Below are 22,651 nucleotides of genomic sequence, written 5' to 3' on the forward strand. Positions count from 1 at the left end.
TAGTGCGTCTTCTTGGCCAATATCAATATCAATACTAACAGTATGTATTATGAAATCAATACAAACTTTTTCCTCCAAGGGCCGCATACAGAGAAGTTAATGTATGCAGGGGCCATATTGATATTTTTTTGGTTTAAACACAAATATGCCAAAAACAGATATTGTGTCAGCTTTGTATTATAGGTGACTAAGTAGATTATTATTAATTATTAGTTTGAACATTTCAGCTTTTTCTCATTACTACATACAGATTGTTTTGCTAATTTTTCTTACATGTTTACTGTTGGTTTGTTTCCATGTAAGAATAGAATAAAAATAGTTATAATACAATTGTGTAACTGCATAACCTAGTGTGTCAATATTTCTGCTTGTACAAAAATATTAATGTCAGTTACACATTTAACAGTGTTTATTATGGATGATGTAATTTTTCTACTTAATTCATAGGTTAGTTTTTTTTTTAATGAACAAACTAAACTTTGTTTAAATTTTAAGTATATTTTATTTTGAAAACTTACAATATTTTAAATCAGGGGTGTGTAAACTTGTTCCACCTAAATATATATATATATATATATATATATATATATATATATATATATATATATATATATATATATATATATATATATATATATATATATATATATATATATATATATATATACTGTATGTGTATATATATATATATATATATATATATATATATATATATATATATATATATATATATATTAAATACTGCACAAGTTACACCAATGTTAGCTGCTCTTTAAACTTCTATAACAGGAATGTTAAAATGTTGTTCAAATTAATTAACCATCTAAGGACATCCATCCATCAATTTCCTACATTCAGTTTTAATTATCTTCAAAGCCAAACAGGACATTCAATTTGCTCAAACTTAACTCCTAAAACAAACTTAGTAAACTAACTCACATTATGCAAATGTATCCTAATTGATAACTGTGACATAATTTAATTAAAAAAAAACTCCAAATGGTTCAAATAAAATAATAATAAAATACATCAAATGCTTGGTATTTTTTTGTTTATGGCTGAAGTTTATTGAGAGATTTGGTAAAAAAAAAAATTAAGTACAAAAAAGATATATATATTCCAGAATGTTTGTATGTCTTTGAAAAATTAAGGACATGTATGTCCTGTTTGGCTTTTGGGGTATTGCCATATAACTGCATGTCTATTGTAAACCTGTGAAATGATTGGACATCTAAAATTAAAAATGTAGCATACGGTATTTCCTTGAATTGCCGCCGGGTATATAGTATGCGCATGCCTCGATTTACCGCCGGGTGAAACTCGTTTTGCAAAATAATTAGCGTATGCCTAGAATTACTGCCATAAGTCACGTACCTACTACGTTTTTAGCGTTACCCGGCAGTTTGTGGTATTGCAAATGTGCGTTAAGCGTATTTTTTGCACTGGTATACAGTACAAAACGAGTGACACGTCACAAGTGTCACTTCACCTTTCAAGGCATCATTTTGAAAATGGAGGAGGCTAATTTCAATAATTCAAAATCGCATAAAGGGAATAAGATAGGATTTAGTAGGATTTAAGGTCCAAGCTATTGAATATGCTAAAAAGAGCACTAAGGAGGGAACTGCTCGAAAGTTTGGAGTAGATGCTCGCAGAATAAGAGATTGGTGTAGTATGGAAGGGAAGCTGATGGCGAAACACGAATTGGGAAGTGAGAGGTATGTTCAAATGATATTTTCTCTCTGGCCTCACGGATGTTGTTTACATCGATTGATAATGTTTGTTGTTACAATCGTAGTTAAGAATTAAAGTACAGGAGCATGTTTTATTTTCAATTTGTTTTTCATGCGTTTTTGCATACAGAAAAATGCGTACGTAACTGTTGAATGACCCCTTTTAAAAATAAAGAGTGTCACATTATAATTGCCTTTTCAGACCCAAACAAAAAGAACTCCCGGGATGATTCATTGTACTTTCAATTTTATTACGGCATTAAGCGATGTCATGATTATCCTTACATCACACTCAAATTTATAAGTGCATGCCTAAATTTACCGCATGCCTTTGGTAAGCGCCGGAGTGAGAAGAGGTTTTAAATTAATTACCGCCCGGGCGCTAATTCGAGGAAATACGATAATAAAAACCTCTTTTGAAAAAAATAATGTATAATAAACAAATAATATAGCCAAATTACAGCAAAACAATTCTGAAAGGAAAAGGTCATTTGTTGTTCTCCGAGAGTTAAGAAAGGTTTTATAAAGGTGTTAGTTTTTCCCCGAAATAAAGTAATTCACTTTATATGATGTGCTAAGGATTTTTTTATTACTTGGTTTTGCTAATATAAACAGTTCCACTTTAAAAGCAAAGCAACCAAGAGTATAACCTTATTTAATCCTTGTGTAATGTTCACATTGCTGTTACTCAGCCAGCGTTTGTGGGTCTGATGGACACGTTGCATTTTGTGTCTTTTAATGCCTCACAATCAAACACTTTTATGTTAAAATACTGAACAGATGTTTATTGGGATAAGGTAAACATCTGTTCAGTATTTTAACATAAAAGTGTTTGATTGTGAGGCATTAAAAGCCACAAAATGCAACGGGTCCATCAGACCCACAAACGCTGGCTGAGTAACAACAATATGAACGTTGCACGGAATATTTCTCTGCCAGTTTCTGGATCCCACAGGGATTTTTCTTTTGTGTTTCTACACCTGCGGTTCCCACACAAGGTTGCAACATTGTTTGTCAACACTGTCTGCTCTCATTTTGTCGCACATTTGACCCTCTGATGTTCTATGTACCTACACTCTGTCCTCCTCCTGTCTAGGCCTGCTGTGTGTGTGTGTGTGTGTGTGTGTGTGTGTGTGTGTGTGTGGACATCTTATATGTAATAGAAATGTGTAGGGGGGGTGTATGGTGTGTGGTCATTAAATATGTATTCTGATATATGTTCTTCACAGAAAATGAGCCAAAGTCAGTGAGTCTCAGTTTGAAAAATGAATTAATTGTATCATTTTTCTTTTAATAAAAAATGAAAACGGGTCCCACAGACCCGAACACCACACAAGGGTTTACCCTGAGGTATTTATTATTAGAATTATATCACTTATAAACTGTGACATACTGTAAACACACATCTGACTCAGTGTCCTATTTTCGTGGCGCCACCTGACACTGTGTTCACTCCAGATGGGATTAATTAGTGACTCAACAAACACATGCGCACCAAATACTTGTGTATGAAAAATAATTTAGAAAAAAATATGAAGGCTGTTGGTGTGTTAGTCAAAACAATTATAGGTGACCAAACTGTCTCGTATCATTTCCTTTCTTGGTGAATGTACCACGGTTGAAGACTCACATGAATGCTTGAAGAGCAGCATGTTGCCAATAAACACCTTGCCTTCTTGCTGTAATTACCTTACTTGTCACTTCACGCCCTTTGTATGCACCTCATATATCCCGTCGTCGTCGTTATTGCTCTACCCCGCCTGCCGGGCAACACCTGCCTACGAAAAAAAAAAAGCACAGTCATCCTGCATTTATCTCCAAACAGGGGAATCAAATTTGAATGCTTCTCAACTATCTCTTATTTCCAAGCTTGAATGAGCGATCGTGTTTGTAAACATACCGGATGTATAGTTTTTTTTATTTCGCTGAGCCGTGGGATGAGGACAAGCCGTAACTCCTGTCAGCTTGCATCGGGACGTGTGGGCTTGCGCCACGCGCTGCTGACTTTGATAGAAATGAAGCCGCTGACAGGTTCTTAAAGACAAGCTGCTGACAGCCATAACCTTGAGGGTGTTGTGGGTGCTGTTTGTGTTTACATGTGATGGAGCCGTGATGACGTATGCTGGAACAGTGGGAGATAGAATATGCTGAGGCGAGAAAAAGACTGTTGGGAAAAGGTATCATGGAGGACAAGTGCATCACAGGGGAAAAAAAGTGAAATATTGTAAGCACATGGTTAGGGGTTGCAATGATTAAATCAATGAGTTTAATTTAAAAAGGGCTTCGATTTACAAATCCCGTTTCATTATATGAGTTGGGAAATTGTGTTAGATGTAAATATAAACGGAATACAATGATTTGCAAATCATTTTCAACCCATATTCAGTTGAATATGCTACAAAGACAACATATTTGATGTTCAAACTGATAAACTTTTTTTTTTTTTGCAAATAATCATTAACTTTAGAATTTGATGCCAGCAACACGTGACAAAGAATTTGGGAAAGGTGTCAATAAATACTGATAACGTTGAGGAATGCTCACCAAACACTTATTTGGAACATCCCACAGGTGAACAGGCAAATTGGGAACATGATTGGGTAGAAAAGTAGATTCCATGAAATGCTCAGTCATTCACAAACAAGGATGGGGCGAGGGTCACCACTTTGTCAACAAATGCGTGAGCAAATTGTTGAACAGTTTAAGAAAAACCTTTCTCAACCAGCTATTGCAAGGAATTTAGGGATTTCACCATCTATGGTCCGTAATATCATCAAAGGGTTCAGAGAATCTGGAGAAATCACTGCACAAAAGCAGCTAAGCCCGTGACCTTCGATCCCTCAGGCTGTACTGCATCAACAAGCGACATCAGTGTGTAAAGGATATCACCACATGGACTCAGGAACACTTCAGAAACCCACTGTCAGTAACTACAGTTGGTCGCTACATCTGTAAGTGCAAGTTAAAACTCTCCTATGCAAGGCGGAAACCGTTTATCAACAACACCCAGAAACGCCGTCGACTTCGCTGGGCCTGACTGATACAAAGTGGAAACGTGTTCTGTGGTCTGACGAGTCCACATTTCAAATTGTTTTTGGAAACTGTGGACGTCGTGTCCTTCGGACCAAAGAGGAAAAGAACCATCCGGATTGTTATAGGCGCAAAGTTGAAAAGCCAGCATCTGTGATGATATGGGGGTGTATTAGTGCCCAAAACATGGGTAACTTACACATCTGTGAAGGCGCCATTAATGCTGAAAGGTACATACAGGTTTTGGAGCAACATATGTTGCCATCCAAGCAACGTTACCATGGACGCCCCTGCTTATTTCAGCAAGACAATGCCAAGCCACGTGTTACATCAACGTGGCTTCATAGTAAAAGAGTGCGGGTACTAGACTGGCCTGCCTGTAGTCCAGACTTGTCTCCCATTGAAAATGTGTGGCGCATTATGAAGCCTAAAATACCACAACGGAGACCCCCGGACTGTTGAACAACTTAAGCTGTACATCAAGCAAGACTGGGAAATAATTCCAACTGAGAAACTTAAAAAATGTGTCTCCTCAGTTCCCAAACGTTTACTGAGTGTTGTTAAAAGGAAAGGCCATGTAACACAGTGGTGAACATGCCCTTTCCCAACTACTTTGGCACGTGTTGCAGCCATGAAATTCTAAGTTAATTATTATTTGCAAAAAAAAAAAAAAAGTTTATGAGTTTGAACATGACGTGACTGCGTGGGTTCCCTCCGGGTACTCCGGCTTCCTCCCACTCCAAAGACATGCACCTGGGGTTAGGTTGATTGGCAACACTAAATCGGCCCTAGTGTGTGAACGTGAGTGTGAATGTTGTCTGTCTATCTGTGTTGGCCCTGCGATGAGGTGGCAACTTGTCCAGGGTGTACCCCGCCTTCCGCCCGATTGTAGCTGAGATAGGCTCCAGCGCCCCCGCGACCCCGAAGGGAATAAGCGGTAGAAAATGGATGGATGGATGGATGAACATCAAATATCTTGTCTTTGTAGTGCATTCAATTGAGTATGGGTTGAAAAGGATTTGCAAATCATTGTATTCCGTTTATATTTACATCTAACACAATTTCCCAACTCATATGGAAACGGGGTTTGTATATTCTGTTGCTTCGATTAATCGTTTAATGAGAGTACCGTATTTTCCGGACCATAGGACGCACCGGATTATAAAGTGCACTGCCGAGGAGCAGGTCTCGTCAGGTCTATGGTATAGCTCGGTTGGTAGAGTGGCCGTGCCAGCAACTTGAGGGTTCCAGGTTCGATCCTCACTTCCGCCATCCTAGTCACTTAAGTTGTGTCCTTGGGCAAGACACTTAACCCACCTGCTCCCAGTGCCACCCACACTGGTTTAAATGTAACTTAGATATTGGGTTTCACTATGTAAAGCGCTTCGAGTCACTAGAGAAAAAGCGCTATATAAATATAATTCACTTCACTTCACTATTCTCATACAAAACAATCATTGGTACTTTAACTTTTAAAAGGCGCGCCGGATTACATATTATTTTATTTTTTTTCTATATTGAAAACACTTCCTTGTGGTCTACATAAGATGTAATGGTGGTTCTTTGGTCAAAATGTTGCATAGATTATGTTTTACAGATTATCTTCAAGCGGCTTTCTGACTGTCACTTTTGTGGGCGGTCTTATTTACGTGGCTCGCCTTCGGCAGCGTCTTCTTCCCGTCATCTTTGTTGTAGCAGTGTAGCGTGCAAGGACGGGAGTGGAAGAAGTGTCAAAAGATGGAGCTAACTGTTTTAATGACGTTCAGACTTTACTTAAATCAATAACGGAGCAGCATCTCCTCATCCGTGGCTCACTAGTGCAACAACAACGCCGAAAATATGTCCCGTGAAAAAACGTCCGACCGGAACTCTCTTTCATAGCGAGTTTACTGACAGATATAAGTAAGAACTTTACACTACTTTATATTAGAATTGGCAACAGTGAAGGATGAATGTCACATAACAAGAAGATAGAGAAAAAGAAGAAGCTTATCGACTATGGCGTCGGCACAGACTACAAAGGCAGACATGCGCTAATTTTCAGGACTTATGCAGATCCCAAATGCAGATCAGCAAGTACCAGAAGGTAAGAAAAATTGCTTTTGCATAATATTGCGAATGTCTTACTTTATACACACACCATAATAATACTCGTATGTTGAAGCACAGTACAATCCATCAAGCGGTGTGGCTTCATAGCTTATCAAAGTTGTACTAAAACATTTTGATTGTTGAACGCCTTGTGTAATGTTCTATATTTTCAATGGAACATATACAATTTTTGTGTTGTTTACTTGAGTCATATTGCAGTCTACACGTATCTCTTATGTGTGACTGCCATCTACTGGTCAAACTTATCATTTCACCATGTACCAAATAAATTAGCTTTGGAGGTCGGTAAGCACAACCAAAATGATTCCGTACATTAGGTGCACCAGGTTATAAGGCGCACTGTTGAGTTTTGAGAAAATGAAAGGGTTTTAAGTGCGCCTTATCGTCCGAAAAACACGGTAATTAATAAAAACGCATACAATCCGGACCGCATGAAGTGTCCGGATCTTTAAATACCCGTAGACATGAGAGCAAAAAAATAATAAAATAATGACAAGCAGAAAAACTGTTGTTTATTGTTACCAGTTTTCCTACAATACGTATTTAGGATATACAGTGTGTTTCATTTGATTATTAATCGAACAACTAATTGATATATTACTTGATTACTAAAATAATCGGAAGCTGCAGCCCGACACACTGTGGGCAAATAAGTGTATTCCGAGCAAGAAGTCATTTGAAAGCAAAGTGGAAATGTTGCTCAGATCTCGCATTTGCAAATAGTTCCAATAAGGATTAGGGTAACGGTTATTTATAGGGCTGCGAATATTTGGGTGTCCCACGATTCGATTCAATATCGATTCTTGCAGTCACGATTCGATTCAAAATCGTTTTTTTTTCGATTCAACGCGATTCTCGATTCAAAAACGATATTTTCCCGATTCAAAGCGATTCTCTATTCATTCAATACATAGGATTTCAGCAGGATCTACCCCAGTCTGCTGACATGCAAGCAGAGTAGTAGATTTTATAATTGTAAAGGACAATGTTTTATCAACTGATTGCAATAACGTAAATTTGTTTTAACTATTAAATGAACCAAAAATATGACTTATTTTATCTTTGTGAAAATATTGGATACAGTGTGTTGTCAAGCTTATGAGATGCGATGCAAGTGTAGCCACTGTGACACTATTGTTCATTTTTTATTTTTTTATAAATGTCTAATGATAATGTCAATGGGGGATTTTTAATCACTGCTATGTTGAAATTGTAACTAATATTGATACTGTTGTTGATAATATTCATTTTTGTTTCACTACTTTTGGTTTGTTCTGTGTCGTGTTTGTGTCTCCTCTCAATTGCTCTGTTTATTGCAGTTCTGAGTGTTGCTGGGTCGGGTTTGGTTTTGGAATTGGATTGCATTGTTATGGTATTGCTGTGTATTGTTATGTTGGATTGATTAATTAAAAAAAAAAGGAAAACAAAATAAATCAATAAAAAAACAAAACGATTTTTTAAAAATGAGAATCCATTCTGAATCGCACAAAGTGAGAATCGCGATTTGAATTCGAATAGATTTTTTCCCACACCCCTAGTTATTTATGTCTTGAATATTGAAATTTCCGCGCCAAGTTTGCATTAATGATCAAATATGGCTTCAAGATGCATTGTTGCAGGTTGTAGCAATACAACTAAAAAAGGCGTCAGCTTGCATACTTTTTCAAATGATGGGAATATGAGGAAAGTTTGGACCTCTGTAGTTATGTTAACTTGCTCAAAATGGGCTGGACCAAGCGAGAAAAGTCTAATTTACAGTCAATGATTCTGACTTCAAAGAAGAAATGATTTTATCAGAGTTTGGGTGCAAAACAGACTTAAAGTCGAATGCGGGCCCAAAAATCAGGAGCACCCGTTTCAAAAACCAGACAAAACAGATGAATGTTTGATGCTAGTATTCTGTTTTGCTTCCTCTTTTACTGATGTTTTCCTCAAGATGCTTGAGGAAATGCTGAAAAAGTGCATGAGGAAACAGACTATGGTGTCTATCGAAGAGGACACGGAAGAGCAGGGAAGTCCGGAACTGGCGATTATTTTGTATTTCTTTTTTGCTTGTAATGTTGAGCATATCAGTTTTGAAGTAATCATGGACCAGGGCGACAAAAACATGCAATGAAGTGATCAAAATAATAGTTTTACATGTCTTTATCCACACTGTCTATGCGGGGAAATGGGCTGTAGTTCTGTGAAGGACATCACACCAAGAAGGGACGGCTTATGGACTCCCGCCACATAAAGGGGGCGTTTCAAGTACAGTTTGTTATCGACCAATTACTCAAAAACAATTTGATATTTTGGGAAATGATTGCCGGATTCATTTTCACGTGCAAAAATTACATATTGACAACCTGTAATTTTGGTCATCTGGACACGATGGGTCCTTAAGCCTGCTTTGTTTATTGTATGTTTGGGATCATTGCCCTGTTAGAACACCCAATTGTGTCTACATTTCAGCACATTTGAGGTTATGTTGAACAATTTGAAGGTAGTCTTTTATTTTACCATCCACTTTGTGCAGAACAGCCCCAAAGTTTGATTCCACCACCACAGTTGCTACAGTGTGTGAGTAGGTTTGAATCCTCCAAACATACTTATTGTCTTAAAATACACTATATTGGCAAAAGTATTTGGCCACCTGCCTTGACTCACATATGAACTTGAAGTGCCATCCCATTCCTAACCCATAGGGTCCAGTATGATGTTGGTCCACCTTTTGCAGCTATTACAGGTTCAACTATTCTGGGAAGGCTGTCCACAAGGTTGCGGAGTGTGTTTGTAGGAACTTTCGACCATTCATCCAAAAGCGCATTGGTGAGGTCACACACTGATGTTGGTGGAGAAGGCCTGGCTCTCAGTCTGCATTCTAATTCATCCCAAATGTGTTCTATCGGGTTCTGGTCAGGACTCTGTGCAGGCCAGTCAAGTTCATCCACACCAGACTCTGTCATCCATGTCTTTATGGGCCTTGCTTTGTGCACTGGTGCACAGTCATGTTGGAAGAGGAAGGGGCCCATTCCAAACTGTTCCCACAAGGTTGGGAGCATGGAATTGTCCAAAATGTTTTGGTATTCTGGAGCATTCAAAGTTCCTTTCACTGGAACTAAGGGGCCAAGCCCAACTCCTGAAAAACAACCCCACACCATAATTCCTCCTCCACCAAATTTCACACTCAGCACAATGCATTCTGAAATGTGAGATTGAGAACGTGTCTCCACTGCTATAGAGTCCAGTGGCGGCGTGCTTTACACCACTGCATCCGACGCTTTGCATTGGACTCGGTGATGTATGGCTTAGATTAAGCTGCTCGGCCATGGAAACCCATTCCATGAAGCTCTCTGCGTACTGTACGTGGGCTAATTGGAAGGTCACATGAAGTTTGGATCTCTGGAGCAACTGACTGTGCAGAAAGTCGGCGACCTCTTTGCACTATGCGCTTCAGCATCCGCTGACCCCTCTCTGCCAGTTTACGTGGCCTATCACTTCATGGCTGAGTTGCTGTTGTTCCCAAACTCTTCCATTTTCTTATAATAAAGCCGACAGTTGACTTTGGAACATTTAGGAGCGAGGACATTTCACGACTGGATTTGTCGCACAGGTAGCATCCTATGACAGTTCCACGCTGGAAATCACTGAGCTCCTGAGAGCGGCCCATTCTTTCACAAATGTTTGTAGAAACAGTCTCCATGCCGAAGTGCTTGATTTTATACACCTGTGGCCGGGCCAAGTGATTAGGACACCTGATTCTGATCATTTGGATGGGTGGCCAAATACTTTTGCCAATATAGTTTTCGAGTCTGACTAGGGATGATGTTTGATAAGAAATTATCGAGTTTGAGCCTATTATCGAATCCTCTTATCGAACCGATTCCTTATCAATTCTCTTATCAAGTCCAGATAGGTTGTTGTATATGGAAAAAACCACACAATATTTGGTTTAACAAAAGCTCACTTTTGTTATATAAGAAGTAAATAAAATCTAATAAGTAAATAAATATTGACTGTTTCCCCCCTAAAAAAATAAAATAAAATAAACAAATATTGACTGTTGTTACCCAAAGTATATTAAGTGGGATTTTTCAGAAAAGCAAATATATACAGTAACACAAAAACAACCTGTCTCTGTGATCACTATAGGTGTATAAATAATAATATAGTGTTAAATAAAATCAGTCCCTTGGGCACAAAACTGAAAATAATACAGCTCTCCAAAAAGTGCACTTGTGCTGCTATTTGACATAACTGTTTGTTATGATGCTTTGACATTTTTGCACTTTATTTCTTTATTGAAAGAGAATTCTATGAAGATAAAAGTTGTTTGCAAATGTGGTTACAATGCTAAAAAATGAAAAGTTAAAGCTAAAAAAATAAATACACTTTATTGAGTCAACATTATTTCTTTATAGGGGGAAAGATGTGATGTTACGAGCTAGGGAATATAACAACTACACTGCCCAGCATTAGGGATGTCCCAATCCAGGTTTTTGCACTTCCGATCCGATACCGATATTGTTTTTGCATTTCCGATCCGATACCGATACTGACCGATACCGATACTGACCGATACTGGCCTATCCGAGCATGTATTAAAGTTTAAAGTTATTTAGCCTACTTAGTTGTCAGAATCATGTTGAAAAGGGTTTTAGTACTCTTGATAACAACTAGCCAGCTGAATTAGGGGAGTTTGAATAATACACAATGGTTGGTAACAAGAAACTGACCTGTTTATTCAAGGATAAACACAAAATAGACAAAATTATACATGACAAACAGAAATGGCATCATTGAACTAGGGCTGGGCGTTATGGCCTTTTTTTAATATTGCGATATTTTAAGGCCATATTGCGATACACGATATATATCTCGATATTTTGCCTTAGCCTTGAATGAACACTTGATGCATATAATCACAGCAGTATGATGATTCTATGTGTTTTGATTGATTGATTGATTGAGACTTTTATTAGTAGGTTGCACAGTTAAGTACATATTCCGTACAATTGACCACTAAATGGTAACACCCCAATAAGTTTTTCAACTTGTTTAAGTCGGGTTCCACTTTAATTGATTCATGATAGAGATACGGTATATACTCTCTGATATATACTATCATCATAATACAGTCATCACACAAGATAATCACATTGAATTATTTACATTATTTATAATCCAGGGTGTGGAGGGGGGCGCCGGATGTAAGTGTCAAAAAGACAGCCAAAAGAGTTTGATATGAGAATAAATCTAAAGTTAAAATATAGGGTAGAAATGCACCCATTTGCATACCTTTTGTTTTGAACTTTATTACACCTCGGAGCGCTTTTTACGGTCCATTGTTTTTCCTGCTTTCCCTATCTGCGCCTAATGACTGAGCTACGTGACTTCATTTCTTGTGATGTCACATGGGGCATTTCTGGTCGGGACGGGATTCGTTCCCAGGGATTCGAATAAAGAACCAACTATTTTTCTTTACTATAGTGGTCTCGATAACGGGTACCGGTTCTCAAAAAGGGATTCGAGTCCGAGGACTCGGTTCTTTTCTTATCGAACAACCGGGAATCCGGTTTCGAGTATCATCCCTAAGTCTGACCATTTCTTCAGAAATCGTCTTAATTTTGAAAGCTAAAAATTTCAATCAAGCTTGAAAGTTTAGATTCCCAAGCAGGGTCTTCTTGCTTGGTGTGCATGGCTAAAAGTCAATGGTTGTAAAACTTCCTCGATTGTGTTTCAGCAGTTTTCAGTTCATGCCAGGCTTGGCCTCGGTGGTTCCTGTGTTCTTCCTGAACATCCAAACCGATTTCTTTTCATAAGAAAGTAACAGTATGGGTTTGCCAAGTAAGGATACATCCAAATATTTTGCATAATTTTTGGTTGGGCTTGGTTCAGAAGCCATGTTGTTTGGCTGAATATGCAGTAAATGAATGTAAGTCAGTGTGATGGAAATTTGTGTTTTTGTGTGTGTGTGTGTGTGTGTGTGTGTGTGTGTGTGTGTGTGTGTGTGTGTGTGTGTGTGTGTGTGTGTGTGTGTGTGGATTCTTCATGCTGTCAGAAGTTGATGCATCTGTCCCTGTAGCAAACACTCATTAGCATCGAGATAATGAGAGACGTGTAAACAGCCACGGTAGAAAGTTTGGATTAAAAGAGAAAGTATACCGGAGACTTTGTGCAACATTAATTGGGTGTATTTGTTGATGTGTTAATTCCTTAATTTCCCTTATGGGATTCAAGGGGCTGTTTGCAACTTGCTCACAGTTCCGTTTTTCAACCCAAAGAATATAACAAGAACACCAGTAACCAGCTCGTTACCATTGGTAGTTTAACAGAACATATATGTGCAGAACAGGGGTGTCAAATGTGTTTTCATTGACATTGACAAGCTGCCCTCAGAGGGCCGCTTGTAACAGTAGATCATTTATGAATATATATGTATAAGGATCCAATCTCACGATATAATTGCACAATTGCCCATGCATATTATTAATACTAGGGCTGTCAACGTTATATAAATGAATACAAATTAATCACCATTTAGCACACGTAAACCCGGCTATTGTCACACGGTGCAAAGATGAGTGATGAGAGGCGGCCAATTTCACTTTGAAAGTCTGCTTACAATGGAGCCTATGGAAGTCGCTCTATTCTGCCTATAACGCCCTTAAAAAACATCCAAACACCTCCATTAGGGTTTTATATACATGATATAGCGTATTTCTCGGAGTATAAGTCGCTCCGGAGTATAAGTCGCACCGGCCGAAAATGCATAATAAAGAAGGAAAAAGACATATATAAGTCGCACTGGAGTATAAGTCTAATTTTTTGAGGAAATTTATTTGATAAAACCCAACACCAAGAAAAGACATTTGAAAGGCAATTTAAAATAAATAAAGAATAGTGAACAACAGGCTGAATAAGTGTACGTTATATGACGCATAAATAACCAACTGAGAACGTGCCTGGTATGTTAACGTAACATATTATGGTAAGAGTCATTCAAATAACTATAACATATAGAACATGCTATACGTTTACCAAACAATCTGTCACTCCTAATCGCTAAATCCCATGAGATCTTATACGTCTAGTCTCTTACGTGAATGAGCTAAATAATATTATTTGATATTTTACGGTAATGTGTTAATCATTTCACACATAAGTCGCTCCTGAGTATAAGTCGCACGCCCGGCCAAACTATGAAAAAAACTGCGACTTTTAGTCCGAAAAATACGTTAAGTATATACCTAATGTAGTAACAGGCACATTAATATTAACCATTAATAGATACGTATTTTGCTCATTCTTAGCAAACGTGGCGCTTTAATTTCAAAAACACATCACAGCCTTTGCTTTTTTTACTCCATCACTAATTTCTGATTTCCATGAGAGTCAACAGTCAACAAACATAATAAAACATGACTTACTGTAAAATGTCTGCTGTCATTCGTTTGCCGACTGCTAGGATGTACATATTTAGACTTAGACTTCCTTTATTGTCATTCAAATTTGAACTTTACAGTACAGATAAGAACAACATTTCGTTGCATTAGCTCGTTGTAGTGCAGGATAAAAGAACAATAAGGTGCAGATATAAATAAATAGATTTACTGTACGGATAAATATATAGCACTTTTGCATATGAATCCACGTTTATGGATGTATGTTATATTGTCTTTATATTCCAGCGAGTTAATCCGTTTTTGGGGGGAAATTGAGGGGATTATTATGAATTATATTATATTATATACCACTATATATTATTATTATTATATATTCCCATTTACATGAAGAATGACTCATAATCCTCACGAAGAAAAGGATGGAACCAAGCGTCTTTTTGTGTCGTTCTCGCCATTTCCGGGATTAAATTGGCTGTCAACGTTTACCAATTTGTCGGATTAGATCCTTGTCCTTCTACTATCCAGGTGAGAAGCATAATTTATGATTTAGAATAATGTTGGACGAGCAAGGAAACAAGGAAGCAGCTGATCAGTCCATGCTAACATTAAGTAAGAAAGTTAAAGTACCAATTATTGTCACACACACACTAGGTGTGGCCAAATTATTCTCTGCATTTGACCCATCACCCTTGATCACCCCCTGGGAGGTGAGGGGAGCAGTGAGCAGCAGCGGTGGCCGCGCCCGAGAATCATTTTTGGTGATTTAATCCCCAATTCCAACCATTGATGCTGAGTGCAAAGCAGGGAGGTAATGGGTCCCATTTTTATAGTCTTTGGTATGACTCGGCCGGGGTTTGAACTCACTACCTACCAATTGGCACACAGGAAGGGATCACGGCGCCGCTACAAATAGTTTGTCTGCGTCAGCACTTATAATAACAATATCACTAATACTTGGTTATTATTCAAGTCACGAAATGTAACGGAGTATTGTTGGCGCTTTTGGATTTTGTTTTATTGGGTTTTATGGGCAAAATAGAGGACCTCCCATTGCTCCCGCCCAAAGGCAAAACCCAGTAACTCAATTTTGGTCAAAACTGAGCTGATAATAATTTTGGAGTTACTAGGACATTCTGAACGAAAATTGCAGGCTGGAATTGCGGATACCAATTAACATCAACAAAGCAGAAATCAAATCTCTGTGAATGGATGGGACTTTAATATAAAATAGATTGGTTTTCGTTTGTTTTATCAAAATCAGCTAGAAGTGAGTTACTAGGTTCTGCTTTTGGACGGGAGATTGGCTCTGCTGTAAGCCGACTTTTATTTGCGTTTATTTACGAGTTAGAATGCATTGATAAAATACACCTGTCGTCAAGTATATACACAATAATACTGTATGTACGTAATGATTGTGCTCAACTGCCCCCTCCCGAACTAAACAATGTTGAAACGACCATTTTAAACATCGACTAAGTCTGCGAACAAACTACAAAGCTGATACTAGCCAGAACAAGCCATACTCCCGCTAAACACCTCATTGCTTGTGTTGTTGTGGATGAGACCACAGATGCAAACTCAATGTACAGAAAGGACGGCACATTTAACTTATTGGGCACTTTTTTACAGCTTCGAGTCATCTCCACTTAAAAACAGAGCAGCCGCCAAGCACCCTTAAAAGGGAACTGCACTTTTTTTTGGAATTTTGCCTATCGTTCACAATCATTACGAAAGACATGACGACGGATAGATTTTTTATTTTCATTGTCTCACCTGCATCTAATCTTTGGAGAACGACCCGCGCATAACCATGTGACCACGACGTTACAACAGCGGCCGAAATATTAAATATACTTGTTAAAATAAACCTTTGCCTTGTGTTTAATGAATACGTATGCCTACTAGTCTACTGTATTTTAATGTTGGTCATCATGGTGGTATTTGGACAGACATGTTTTTTTTCTGAGGTGGTACTTGGTAAAGAAAAAAGTTTGGGAACCACTGATCTATAATAAGGAAGTGTTTTAAATGTAGATTAAAATTATTATAGGTACTGTCACGCCAAATTTCTTCCCCCTACAAAAACCTCCCCCCCCCCATTTACTTCCGGGGTCATTTTCTCCTACGTCATTTCTTCTTACTTACGTAATTTCCTCTTACGTCATTGACAGCGATCGATAACACTTCGGCTTTGACTGCCCGTCGCTGGAAGGATACTTGTTTTTTTTATTTTTTATAATATAGCGTTAACAAAACGTCTGTATTAATCGGACAAATTAACTTGAGTTAAAGTACAGACATTTAACAGTATTATATATTAATTAATATTTTTTGCACGTTACCACAAAGACAGAAGTTCCCAGCAGCGGCCCTAACACTCTGCCTGGAATTTTTCGAAGCCTGCTGGTGTTTGACATAAGTCCCCTGGGAAAGATAAAGACAAATGTCATTCAGTGACACCACCATTTTCAGGAGATTTGGATTCTATCGATCGCTGTCAATGACGTAAGAGGAAATGACGTAAGTAAGAGGAAATGACGTAAGAGGAAATGACTCCGGAAGTAAATGGGGGGGGAAGGTTTTTGTAGGGGGAAGAAGTTTGGCGTGACAGCACCATTCAAAATGCCAGTCTAAATTGTATGCATGTTTGCATTGAATTAACATACATTTTATAATATTGTATTTATTCCACAAAAAAGGACACACTTTATGGTGGAATAATAAGTGTAAAATGTAAAAAATAAAAATTAAAACTGGAGAAAAATTAAACAGATTTCATATGACCTTCTGACAAGATTATTGAAGATTTCTAGTCTACAAAATTCGCTACAGCTCCCTGATACCGAAGTACATGTCAAACTACTTCCATAACGTAAATGACCGCCATAACCACAACACCATGGGGAGCTCCACAAACCACGTTAAACCCAGATTCCGATCTAACAAAGGTCTTAACTCATTCTCCTTCTATGCCACATCAATATGGAATGCACTCCCAACAGGTGTAAAAGAAAGTGCATCTCTACCTTCCTTCAAAACCGCACTAAAAGAACACCTCCAGGCAGCTACAACCCTAGACTAACCCCCTCCCCCCACCACATCCCACCTCCCCGGATTGTAAATAATCAAATGTAAATAATCAAATGTATATACTTGTTCTTATGCTTTCTGAACTCACTATGTTCACTGCTCGCTGTACATATCCTACCAAGTGAGACCTACACTGTTTCAATGTCCATTTCTCAGGTGATAAACTTGTTGATGACTGAAATATGCTGATAGCAACCTAACCTAACCTACCCCACCCCCACCACATCCCAACCCCCCAATTGTAAATAATTCAATGTAAATACTCTGATGATTAACTTGTGTGATGACTGTATTATGATGATAGTATATATTTGTACCATTAATTGATTAACGTGGACCCCGACTTAAACAAGTTGAAAAACTTATTTGGGTGTTACCATTTAGTGGTCAATTGTACATAGGTATGATGTTTGATAAGAAATTATCGAGTTCGAGCCTATTATCGAATCCTCTTATCGAACCGATTCCTTATCGGTTCTCTTATCGAGTCCAGATAGGTTGTTGTATATGGAAAAAAACACACAATATTTGGTTTAACAAATCACTTCACATTCTCTACTGCTCGCTACTAAAGTATTACCATATCTGAGTTATTGTGCAGAAATGTGGGGAAATAACTACAAATGTGCGCTACATTCGTTAACCGTGTTACAAAAAAGATAAATTAGACTGATACATAATGTTAGATATAGAGAACATACAAACACTTTATTTATTGAGTCAAAAATAGTAAAGTTCGATGATTTGGTAAAATTGCAAACAGCTAAAATGATGTGGAATTAAATGATGGAATGGATTAAAGTAAAGAAGTTAAACATTCTACTGATATGATCCAGTTTAAGAGGTTGTTCAAATGAATAGTGCTTACAAAGTACAAAGAAGAAGAATTATGAGAAATACTTTCAACCTTATTGAAAATAAGATATTCTTCATCTCAGTATATTAATAATGACTGAATTAATTAATTACATATTAAAAAACGGTTGTATATTCTACTTCACAGATATTTTATTATAAAAAGGTCAGTAAATGATGTATATATTTGTCCGATCATGTTTTGTTTAGTTATGTTCTGCTAGTTTTGGACTTCCTTAGTTGTTTTGTGCACTTCGGGGGTTTGTTTTAGTCACCATGGTTACTTATGATTTTCACCTGCCTTGTACGTGCACCTGTTGCTCATCAAAGACTCTATTTAAGCCGGTCACTCGTCGTAGCTTCATTGTTTGCATTTGCAACAGTTACGTTGGCATTCTGGTTTTCGAGCGCATAATTCCTGTGCTAAAGTTACCTTAGCTTCTAGTATTCCTGTGCTAAGTAAGTTTTTGCTTTAGCTTCTCGTGCGAACGGCACGCTTTCCTTTGGTTTCGTTCCTGTCTGTTGTGATGTGTATTTTTTATGTGAAATAAATCATCTCCTACCTGCACGCTTTTGTCCGGAGCCATCAGTTTTGAGCTACGTGACGTCATTTCTTGTGATGTTCTACGGGGCATTTCTTGTCGGGACGGGATTCGTTCCCAGGGATTCGAATAAAGAACCAACTCTTTTTCTTTACTATAGTGGTCTCGATAACGGGTACCGGTTATCAAAAAGTGATTTGAGTCCGAGGACTCGGTTCTTTTCTTATCGAACAACCGGGAAAACCGGGTTCGAGCATCATCCCTATTTGTACGGAATATGTACTGTACTGTGCAATCTACTAATAAAAGTCTCAATCAATCAAAGATCAAAGTGTTGAAAGGTTCAAATTTACAAGACCAATTTGCCTTTTCTTTCCAGATGAGGACTGCTGCACGTTGCAGGTTTCTATTCCTGTCTCGGACACGGAAGCAGGAAGCTAAAGGTGGATCCATTGTTGCATCCAGCTTGGACACATAGACCTGAATTGACTAAAGGGGTCCTGTGTGGATAAAGACAAAAGACACAGGTGATTTGGTACAATTGCAACATGGTATCCTATTCCCACAGCAGAGCCTCTCAAGCCACCTGGGAGATCTCCAGGTTAACATCCATACTGACCCCCGTTGGACTTGGTAGCTGTCAGTGAAGGTGACACAGCTTGAAAGGATTTTAAGTGGATTCTTTTCCCTCTGTGGTGGCGGCAGCCTTATTTACCAGGCTGGGAGCAGCAGCAGGATGCCTGAACTGGACGACTTTCCCCCCCTGAGGGGACCGAGAGGCTCTGAAACGGGCCTCCATGGTCCCGCTGACCCTGTTCAGATCCAGCACAGCATCCTGGAGGAGCAAGTGGAGCTGTGGTGGTTCCGAGAACCAGGGAAGTCTCTGCTGTGCTACTGCGTCGCCGTGTTACTAATCCTGGGCTGCGGGCTCGGCGGCGTTGGCCTGCTCTCCACCACCACCAGCGTCTCCAGCGAATGGCGTCTGGGTGCGGGCACGGCGCTGTGTCTGCTCGCCTTGGGGGTCCTGCTCAAACAGCTGCTCAGCTCCGCCGTGCAGGACATGAACTGCGTCCGAAGCCGGCAGCAGATCGACATGCTGAAAAGCGGCGGATTATCCGACTTCCTTGTGGTTTTAATCACGGGGCTGTCGCTGCTCATTTGCGGGGGGGTTCTCCTGCATCTGGCTCTGGTGAACCACATGCCCAAACCGGGTCAGGCCCTGAACGATATGTACATCACCGGGGTGGTGTTGCTGACTGGAGGCGGGGCTGCAGTTTTGGGCGTTGGAATATACTCCGTTGTGGTCATCATGCTGGAGAGGACACGACACGGACGAAGGTTTCTGGACCGGATTTTGAACATCTTCACCATCTCGGGACACATGGACCACCAGGCTCGTAGGGAAACCACCTCCAGTCTGGCTAATCTCATATGAGACGTAACAGCATCGTCACTGCCTCTTCTCATTCTTAAATGCCCTAATAGAATGATCATCCTTTTACAAGATGACACTTGCTTTAGTTTTCACACCAGCAGAAACCAAACCGTAGCAAAAAGAAGAGAATGAATAAGTAGAAAAAAGAAAAGGACTTACACTAACCCTGAGACCCAATTTAGTTTTTGCTTGCCGCTTGTACAAAGCCGGAAATTGTGGTTTATAAAACATTCATTTTGGATAAAATAACAAACCATGTAGCATTTTTGCATCAACAAGAACACACTTAAATTAGTATTAAAGTGTGATGATAAAAAAAATGTAGGTTGCACTGAATACCAATTTTCCCCCCTTAACCCTTCGTCTTACCCGTCGGTAGGTTGCCCAATATATACAATATAAAATAAAAATGATTGACCATACCACTTTTAAATCGTTTTATCGTGAAAATGCATGTTGACACATTCTAGTTGTCCATCCATCCATCCATCTTCTTCCGCTTATCCGAGGTCGGGTCGCGGGGGCAGTAGCCTAAGCAGGGAAGCCCAGACTTCCCTCTCCTCAGCCACTTCTTCCAGCTCCTCCCGGGGGATCCCGAGGCGTTCCCAAGCCAGCCGGGAGAGATAGTCTTCCCAACGTGTCCTGGGTCTTTCCCGTGGCCTCCTACCGGTCGGACGTGCCCTAAACACCTCCCTAGGGAGGCGTTCGGGTGGCATCCTGACCAGATGCCCGAACCACCTCATCTGGCTCCTCTCGATGTGGAGGAGCAGCGGTTTTACTTTGAGCTCCTCCCGGATGACAGAGCTTCTCACCCTATCTCTAAGGGAGAGCCCCGCCACCCGGCGGAGGAAACTCATTTCGGCCGCTTGTACCTGTGATCTTGTCCTTTCGGTCATGACCCAAAGCTCATGACCATAGGTGAGGATGGGAACGTAGATCGACCGGTAAATCGAGAGCTTTGCCTTCCGGCTCAGCTCCTTCTTCACCACAACGGATCGATACAGCGTCCGCATTACTGAAGACGCCGCACCGATCCGCCTGTCGATCTCACGATCCACTCTTCCCTCACTCGTGAACAAGACTCCGAGGTACTTGAACTCCTCCACTTGGGGCAAGATCTCCTCCCCAACCCGGAGATGGCACTCCACCCTTTTCCGGGCGAGAACCATGGACTCGGACTTGGAGGTGCTGATTCTCATCCTAGTCGCTTCACATTCTAGTTGTGTCATACAAATAATAAAATAAATAAATAAATACATTATGTTTCTTACAAGTATCATCCTTGGAGAACGAGGAACAGCTTTACGAGCTACACTACACACCATAAGAGGATATGCTGACCCCAGGCTAGAGTTCTTGAATGGAAACAAAAATGGGTGGATCGATATAAATATCGACAGTAACAATACCCAAAATAGTATCACTATAGTGGTTACAAAGCTATTATTTATGTAAAAAATATATATTTTGTCATTTTTGTTGTTGTTTACAAACCCAGGAAATTAGTCCCTGGACACAAGAAGGTTTTGAGGGCAGAAAGCAAAGGATTTAAATCAGAGCCAATAGAAAATAATGAAAATGTTTAATTGCTAATGTTACACCTCCATCCTGTGTTTATGTCTGATTATAATTGTGATCGAAAATGTAATCATTGAATGACCTTGTAAATTTTAAATGTCAGAATCAGCATCGGTATGGCCAAGACTCCAAGACTGCCCCTGTAACTGTAAGTGTTGGATCGATACTCAAATGTGTAGTATCATCCAAAACTAATGTGAAGTATCCAAACAGAACAATATAAGTGCATTATATATATATATATATATATATGTTGGCCCTGCGATGAGGTGGCGACTTGTCCAGGGTGTACCCCGCCTTCCGCCCGATTGTAGCTGAGATAGGCTCCAGCGCCCCCCGCAACCCCAAAGGGAATAAGCGGTAGAAAATGGATGGATGGATATATATATATATATATATATATATATATATATATATATATATATATATATATATATATATATATACAGTACAGGCCAAAAGTTTGGACACACCTTCTCATTCAATGCGTTTTCTTTATTTTCATGACTATTTACATTGTAGATTGTCACTGGAGGCATCAAAACTATGAATGAACACATGTGGAGTTATGTATTTAACAAAAAAATGTCAAATAACTGAAAACATGTTTTATATTGTAGTTTCTTCAAAATAGCCACCCTTTGCTCTGATTACTGCTTTGCACACTCTTGGCATTCTCTCGATGAGCTTCAAGAGGTAGTCACGTGAAAGGGTTTTCACTTCACAGGTGTCATAGTTTTGATGCCTTCAGTGACAATCAATGTAAATAGTCATGAAAATAAAGAACACACAATTTAAATGAGAAGGTGTGTCAAACTTTTAGTCTGTACTGTATATATACTGTATATATCCGACTTATTTTGAACAATTTTATGAATGGGCGCCTTT

The 22,651-nt window shown here is 39.1% G+C and overlaps 1 protein-coding gene across 2 annotated transcripts in view; it reads left to right on the forward strand.

Annotated features, from left to right (window-relative positions):
- Positions 1-21,123, forward strand: part of tmem125a (transmembrane protein 125a) — a 57,075-nt gene extending 35,952 nt beyond the window's left edge. For both annotated transcript variants that reach the window (XM_061975679.2, XM_061975678.2), the window contains one exon: positions 19,130-21,123. In XM_061975679.2, coding sequence (XP_061831663.1) covers positions 19,487-20,185 — 699 coding nt within the window. In that variant the 5' untranslated portion in view covers positions 19,130-19,486 and the 3' untranslated portion in view covers positions 20,186-21,123. The remainder of the gene's footprint in view (positions 1-19,129) is intronic.
- The last annotated feature ends 1,528 nt before the right edge of the window (positions 21,124-22,651 follow it).

The sequence above is a fragment of the Nerophis lumbriciformis genome, linkage group LG14 (genome assembly GCF_033978685.3).
Source record: "Nerophis lumbriciformis linkage group LG14, RoL_Nlum_v2.1, whole genome shotgun sequence".
NCBI lineage: Eukaryota > Metazoa > Chordata > Actinopteri > Syngnathiformes > Syngnathidae > Nerophis > Nerophis lumbriciformis.